The sequence below is a fragment of the Monodon monoceros genome, unplaced genomic scaffold (assembly GCF_005190385.1).
Source record: "Monodon monoceros isolate NGI ecotype Baffin Bay Population unplaced genomic scaffold, NGI_Narwhal_1 Super_Scaffold_12, whole genome shotgun sequence".
Taxonomy (NCBI): Eukaryota; Metazoa; Chordata; class Mammalia; order Artiodactyla; family Monodontidae; genus Monodon; species Monodon monoceros.
In genome coordinates, this window is record NW_021703768.1 from 144519772 (window position 1) to 144527834 (window position 8063).

An 8063-nucleotide genomic window follows, 5' to 3' on the forward strand; every position below is an offset into this window, starting at 1 on the left:
CTCTCTCTCTCTCTCTCTCTCTCTCTCTCTCTCTCTCTCTCTCTCTCCGTGGAATGGCCAGTGGGGAAGGGGCAGAAATCAGGATATGGGGCAATGGGGTACAAAAACTAAGGTTTCAAGTTCTAGTCGGCTTCACATTCTAAGGGGTCCCTTCTTGTGGCTGTGTGTTCCAGCAGGGCCAGGGATGAGAGCCAAGAGAAGTCAGATATACTACTGAGGACCTCAGTAATCAGTTCATGGACAGCAGGCTCTCAATCCTTGTTATGGGCTGAATTGTGTCACCTTCCAAATTCCTATGTTGAAGCCCTAACCCCCAGTACTTCAGAAAGTACCTACATTTGGAGACAGGACCTTTAAAATGGTAATTAAGTTAAAATGAAACTGGTAGCGTGGGCTCAAATCCAATTTGATGAGTGTCCTAATTAGAAGAGGAGATTAGGACACACAGAGAGACACCAAGGACACGCACACAGAGAAAAAGGACCATGTGAGAGAACACAGCAAGAAGACAGCCATCTGCAAGCCAAGGAGAGAGGCCTCAGAAGAAACCAAACCTGCAACACCTTGATCTTGGCCTTCTAGCCTCCAGAACCGTGGGAAATATAAATTTCTGTTGTTTAAGCCACCCCTTCTGTGGTATTTTGTTATGACAATCCTAGCAAACTAAGACGTCTCTAAGAGTTCAGGGTAAAGATATATTCAGGGACACTCCATAGATGGCAGGACTAAATCTACCTGGGGAGAGTTTATTAAAAGCTAGGTGAATGCCATGGTTCCCCACCACATGGAGAACTAGAATGCTGAACAGAATGACTAGGTAAAAGCAAAATTGCAGGTTCAGACCAATGGGCAGTGTTTGACGGGCACTGGATCAGATACCCAGATTACAATCCTAGCTCTGCTACTAACCAGCTGTGTGACCTTGTTTATGTCTTTAACCATACTGAGCCTGAGTTTCTTCATCTGTGAGGGTCCCTATCTCATGGATGTGTCAAGGATTAAATTAAGAGAGAATATTTGAAAAACATGTAGTGCAGTTACAAAACCATGGTAGGTACTTAATAAATGGAAGTCATTTGGTAACCACGATTTGGTGATGCTGCATGCCTAGGGTTCACTCCAGTTAGAACCTATGGCTTCCAGCCTGACTCACGCATAGCTCATGGCTGGCAGGGCCAAGTCTTCTGGCCATTTGCCTGCCTTGGTGGAGATTAACTTCCCTGCTGGGTTGTGCTGGCAGAGCAGAAGTTCAAGGCCCATAGCTGAACAGACTGAGACGCCAGAGCTAAGATTTTTCCCCATGCCCTCACACATAGATAGTAAATCTATCCAACAGGGTCATCTTAGAACAAAAAAGGACAACACCAGGCATAGATTCCAGCATCCTGTTTAGCACCCCCTTCAAAGCACTCTGACCCTCTAGACCTCCCTTGAACACTAGTGGGAAAAAGCTCCAGATGAGGAAATTCCAGGAATAGTATGCAAAGAAAGGGTCATCTTTTGATATGTGGGTGTCATTTGCCTAAAAAAGCAGCTCTTGAATAATCAAAAACATACCAAAGCGTAAGCAGTAAGTTAGGTCTACATATCCAAAATGCCCAGACCACCGCTACAATGAAATTGAAGACTTTTTAAAGTCAGTTATGACTATAAGAAAAAGGAATTTTACAAAAATGGAGGCTAGATTTTAAAAACACTTCTTGAGACTCGGTCACAATCAGGAAATATCTTTTCTTAAGATATTTCCAACAAGGATGACTTTGTTTTCTTTCTCTGCTCAATAAGATACCCATTTACAATGCCAAACCATTATAACAAGAGCGAACCTGTTATGACAAATATTGTTGCCCCAGCCAATGGTCCACTCATTTCAAAATGTATTTAATAAACATTTCCAGAACCACCAAGAATGGAAAAACTATGAATGCTATTTCCTGTTGAAGGGTCTGGAGCAAGCCTAATGGGAGAACCACCCAGTGTCGGGGATCTCTGGTGTTGGAACTAGTGGAGTGTTTACTCAAAGCACCTCGAGGGAGCATGGCTGGAAATGGGTAGGGGAGGAGGAACCAGAATCATGGGGAAGTCAAAACAGTCACCAGGAAAATGACTTCAGATGTTAAAATAGAAGGGTGAGTCAAGGACAGAAATTGGAAGGTAAGTAACAGTCTTAGCAGATATGAAATTAAAGCGGAAGTTGGAGAGAAACGTGAAGTCAGAACTGGGGCTGTGAACCTTGAATCCTGGCTTTCTTTGCGGGGTTACATAAATAAAGAGTACAAGGCTGGACATCAACTGAAATCTATTTCCCGACACATATTTTTGGAAAAATCTGGTCTATGGAAGAAGACACAAGTACTAAATTATTGCATAGAACCATCGAAAAGTATTCTGATATGCCGAATTTCCATAAAAGTGAAGAAAATTTTATTTTTAGTATTTATGCCTACAGTAATATTACTGCAAAATTTTAGTCCTAAAACTTGCAACTAACTGACAAATTTAAAAACAGAGTAAGTACAAACCAGAGGTTGCAAATTGGGTATCTGTGGGCTGTCTAGTTGTGTTTGCCTTGCACAGAATTTTCGAAAATGAACGAATTGTTACCATGGTGGAACTTCCATTCCCTGGCCTTCTACCTTATATTTTCATGTGTGTGTGACGGGGGCAGCAGGGGGGACTTCCACTCTACTTGTCTCTGAGCTTTCTCCCTGATGGGTAGGAGGTTTGGCCTGACAGTCATTGGTCCTCATTTCTTAATTGGGTAGAGTTACTCTATTAACAATCTGAGAGCACTATCATCCCTCTTTTTTTCACCCTTTCTCCCCTGACAAGGCAGTTCTGCATATCCAAGTTTTCTTCTGAGGAGAGTGGTAATTAGAAAATACAGGTTACAGATTTTAGCCTTGTTCTTCCATCAACTTTATCAGTAATAATGTTGACATCTTGATCTCTGGCTGTCTTAACCCTGTGTCATTACTCAACTGGCAGTGAATTCAAGAGGAGGGGGTGTTATTAACTGGGCCCCACAAACTCCAAGAGGTTGCCAACATATAAACGTGGGGAAATTTCATATAAAGATCTAGGTTTCTGACTTTTGTTGAAAAATGGAAGGTCTGGCAAGACTGGGACCATAGTGCACATTGTATGCACTGGCTGAAGCTGAGGAATGGATGCCACCTTTAGATGGGGCATGAATGCTCCAATTTGCCACAGTCCCCGCCACTCCATACCATCTCACGCTCAGGCATTTAACTTAGCCATCTTGTCCTGGCATGTAAGTTTGTAATTTCCTACTATAATCTTACAGATTTCTTTCTTTATATAATATTGACTTTTTCTCAGTTAGCAGAATCCTGATTATTGGAAAGAATGATTAATAAATATTTTGAAAAACATTGGTGTGGAGAAACCTGTATCTGTAAGTCTAATTGTAAAGCTAAGTGTTGTGGCATTCTGGTTCCTAACCTAGAACATCTACAGATCTCTGTTATTTCACTCCACACACTTCCAGCGCAACATAGACCTAGATCAACAATCTTTTTCCTAACTTTAGATGAGACTGTAGGTCAGAAAAACCCTATTTAAGCCCTATAGCAAAGAAAATCCTCCATCTCTAGCTTGTATTTTGTTTACAGACATTGTAGGGTTGTCTCTCTCTGGCAAAAGCAAAGTAGATGTTTGGAAAAATTATTGAACTAGTTCAAGCAAAATACATGTCAAATGAGCCAGGTAATTTCCAGAAAAGCCAATGTTTTCTCTGAATTAGAGTACTTGGAGAATTGCCCCAACCACCTGTACTGCTTAGCTCATGGAGACTGAGACTGTGTTTTCACAACTAAAATAACCTTAGTTGAACCAGCCATGGAGGCCCATCTCAAAAACAGAATTTTGCTTCATCACTGTGGATCAAATTACTTTTAACATAATCAGCTGTGGGGACAGTAAAACACATTAATTTGATTGTCCTGAAGCAATTTAATCATGCTACACAGATATGACTAACATTATACTTATTCCCAATTTCATTTCATAAGATAGCAAAATGACGAGTCAATCAACCAGTTGTCTAACACAAATGATAATAACAGTTGGTTTGATATTTTTATTTAATTGACTGCAAGTTTGAAATTCTTTTAGATACAGGCTAAGATTTAGCTCCATTAATTTTTTTTTCCTATCTGGAACTTAGCTTTATTCCTCTTCACATATTCTGTTTGGATGACTTCTAGATAAAGCTAAATTCCTCCACTCGCTTTCTCTCTGTGGGCTCTTGCCTATGTCTTTTCTGTTTGAAAATAAAGTCTATTCTGGCTTAATCTTCTGAAAATATTTGACATTAATTGTTTTGAAAGGTAAGTCCCTCCTAACTATCCATTAGTATTTCTTACCTGGAATCCTGGCCACTCTGATATTGTTCACTTCAGAAAATAAATACAAAGTAAGTATGACTCCAGATTTAAATCCAGGAACTTGAACAAGTACTACAGACTGGAGTGTTTGGCTTCATTTCTTGCTGTGAGTCAGAGCCAGGAGGTTCCCATTAAGGTGTATATGAACTGTATTACTCCATGCAGAAGTTTGTCTATAACGTAATGTCGTAAGGTTGCCAAGCTCTTCAAACAATCTCATGGACCAATATTCAAAACATATCAGTATCTCATCAGGGCCTTCGTTTGTAAAAAGCTTTACATTCTACTCAGGAAGTTATAGTTACACAGATATTTTGTTTTAAGGTAAAGTAAAACCCGTTTTAAATAAGTTTATTACTTCCATTGTATTAGTACCTCTCAGGTTGTCACATTCATCTGGAATGAGTTGCCATAAAAAGAGGAAATAAATGCACAGAATTATGCATGGAGTGTGCTTTGATATAGTTCAAAGAAATAAGAGGGGCATTTTCAGGGAAAATTTGTGCTACACTCCCATGATTATTCAAAGCTAGGGAAAAATTCCTCAAACTAAGTCACTTGGCAGGACAAAAACTGTTCAAATAAGCTCATAATGTGAGGGAAAAAAAGCAACAAATATTCTCTTTTCAGCTTCAAACCCCTCTCTTTTCCTCTTGCTCCTCTCCTTTAAATGAATCCCTAAAGACTTTTAGGCAAATATATTTTGAAAAAGTGCTGAATCCCAAAAGATTTAGTAGTTGAAGAAAAGAGTTCACTGCTAATCCCCCTCCCACATCTCCTCCTTATTCTTCAAAAACCACTTCTTCAAATGATAACTTGTGAAGATGTCCCTCATCATTAGGTCATCTCTCGCCCTAGTATGTCACCACTTTCAAAGATAAATGACCTGGTAAGAGGATGAAACGTATTGAGGTTCAAAAGCTCCCGTGGACTGATGGTCCCAGCGCTATAGCTGGAAGATTTCTTTTCTTGTCTTTCTAAACCTGGTATTCTGTGCTGAAAGGGCAATGGTTATTTCATCAGCTCCAGAAGTGAGACATGAACAATGGGGGCTAATAGAAATTGGAACCAGAAAATGTAATCATGTGTTTTCTAGGGGAAAAAAAATCAGAGAAACAAACTGAAAAAGAAACTCTAATGGCATAAAACAAAGAATTAACAGTGGTCTATTAAACCTTAAAAGAGTGTATAACGGAGGGGCCTTGAATAAGGAGTCAGATGTTCTCCACTGTCACTGAGAAAAATCAAATAAAATAGCACTGAAATATATCAGGAAAAGAAAAGGTAATATACTAAGCAAAACTCCATGACAGGGTAAGCATCTTCTTCCAATAGGTCTTTAAAACTGAAATAGTAATAACAATAACCATAATAATTTCTTGCTCTAAGCAAGGGAGTGAATGAAATTTCTAGAAGAATCTGTGCATCATGTCCCCTGTTCTCTCTCTACTCTTCCAACCTATTTCATGAAGTCTAACAGGTGACAAATGGGTATGTCCTTCTGTGTTGCTCCTATCAAACATTGCCATGTATTGTCTCTTTTTTAAATTTTTATTGGAGTATAGTTGATTTACAATGTTGTATTAGTTTCAGGTGTATAGCAAAGTGATTCAGTTATCCATATACATATATCCACTCTTTTTAAGATTCTTTTGCCATATAGGCCATTACAGAGTATTAAGTAGAGTTCCCTGTGCTATACAGTAGGTCCTTATTAGTTATCTATTTTATATGCAGTAGTGTGTATATGTCAATCCCAATCTCCCAATTTATCCTTCCCCCGCACCGCTTTATCCCCTGGTAACCATCAGTTTGTTTTCTACATCTGTAACTCTATTTCTGTTTTGTAGATAAGTTCATTTGTACCCTCTTTTTTTTAGATTCCACATATAAGCAACATCATATGATACTTGTCTTTCTGTCTGACTTCACTCAGTGTGACAATCTCTAGGTCCATCCATGTTGCTGCAAATGGCATTATTTTGTTCTTTTTTATGGCTGAGTAATATTCCATTGTATATATGTACCACATCTTCTTTATCCATTCCTCTGTTGTTGGACATGCTTCCATGTCCTGGCTATTGTAAACAGTGCTGCAATGAACATTGGGGTGCATGTATCTTTTTGAATTATGGTTTTGTCTGTTTTTACATGCCTATTTCTTCTACTAGTTTGTAAGTTCCTTCTCCTTAAGGCAAGAACAGTTGTCCTACTCAACTATGGAGACACGTGTTATGAGAGGTTCCGGTTTTAAAGTCAACATGAAAGGTAAAAATACTATATAGTCAAACCATCCTTGGAAATCTCTTAGAAAAGGGCAACTTGGAGATCATTTTTCATTAAGTACAACATGGCCAAGTTTCCTCTGGTTTTGGAGTGTATCACTACATCCTTTATTTGCATGAAGCCTTACATTCTACTGTTTTTTGGTTGACCACCAGTTGGCTTGTAATTAGGACCCATATTATTTGAGAAATATAAACACTAGACTCTCATTCAGTGTTACAAGATTTCTCAACCATGAGAAGCACACAAAATCTGATACTGAATGAAGAAAGAGAATATTCATGTCTCTCATCTCATGGTAACTGTAGTCTGGACTCTATCAGGAAAACAGAAGCCATGCTAGGTGTTTCAGAGAGAGATGATTTAATACAGGGGATCAGTTACACAGGATTAGAAGGCAGAAAGAGGGGGAAAGGTTGCTAAGGTTTCCCTGGTATAAGCACCTACCACTCTTAGGGCTGGAGGTGTAAAAGAGCAGAAATGGTGTTACCGGAACCTGGGAGCTTGCCGGGAGTGTCTCCACAGAGCAGATGCTCAGACCCCCAAGATGTCACTGCTCAGGTGGTGCTGGGACCTCTGATGGGGACAACACATGATTGCTACCTGGCCTCTGATAGGAGTTCAAAGAGGAAGTATGGCATGGTTGCTACTGGCACCTCTGAAGGGGCCGCAGTAGAACTGATGCTAGATATGCTGAGATAAGCTGGAGGCTGCAGTCCTACATGAATGCTACCAGTGAAGGGAAGCTGAATAGAACTGAAAACAAGAATATTCCTCCTGCTTTCTTATGAACTTCTAATCTCCTGCCAATGCCTCCAGTCAGCAGAACCTAACCAGAAGCCAGCCAGCAAAGAAGTCTGGAGAATGCAGTTTGCATAGTCCCAGGCCCAGTGTCTTAGAGCAGAAGGTAAAAGCCTGGGCTTAAGGTTGATAGGCAGTAGGAAAAATTAATCTGAGGCACAAATTCATCGAGTGGAGTAACAGGAAGAATTTTCTTTCATTTTCTTTTATCACAGTTGCATTCCAATAAGTTAAATGTATGCATGATGCAAATTCACTTTTTCTTGTAATCCCACAGTTCATTAGCCCAATATCTTACTTCTAGTGTGTGATCAATGTACATATTGAATGGATACATGAACGTCTTTTTGTCCTTTTAGTGCTGAGAGGATTTTCTCCAATAATTAGTCTTGTTTAACTGCCACTGAAAAATGAGTCTAGAGAAAATATACAGAACCTAAGGTCAAACTCTGCCGTAGTTCACTGACATTGTAAATGTACCTATGCAAACAGTTCAAATGGTTTCTATCCCTGGTGAGATCTCTAACTCTCCACGTCCAATTCACTATCGAAAAACTCTCTTCTGCA

General features: G+C 39.5%; 1 protein-coding gene across 1 annotated transcript in view; it reads left to right on the plus strand.

The window, feature by feature from the left end:
• The window catches only part of LOC114892167 (dipeptidase 2-like), a 19540-nt gene extending 12143 nt beyond the window's left edge, over window positions 1-7397 (plus strand). The window contains 1 exon segment of the mRNA XM_029216835.1: window positions 7221-7397. Coding sequence (XP_029072668.1) covers window positions 7221-7397 — 177 coding nt within the window.
• The last annotated feature ends 666 nt before the right edge of the window (window positions 7398-8063 follow it).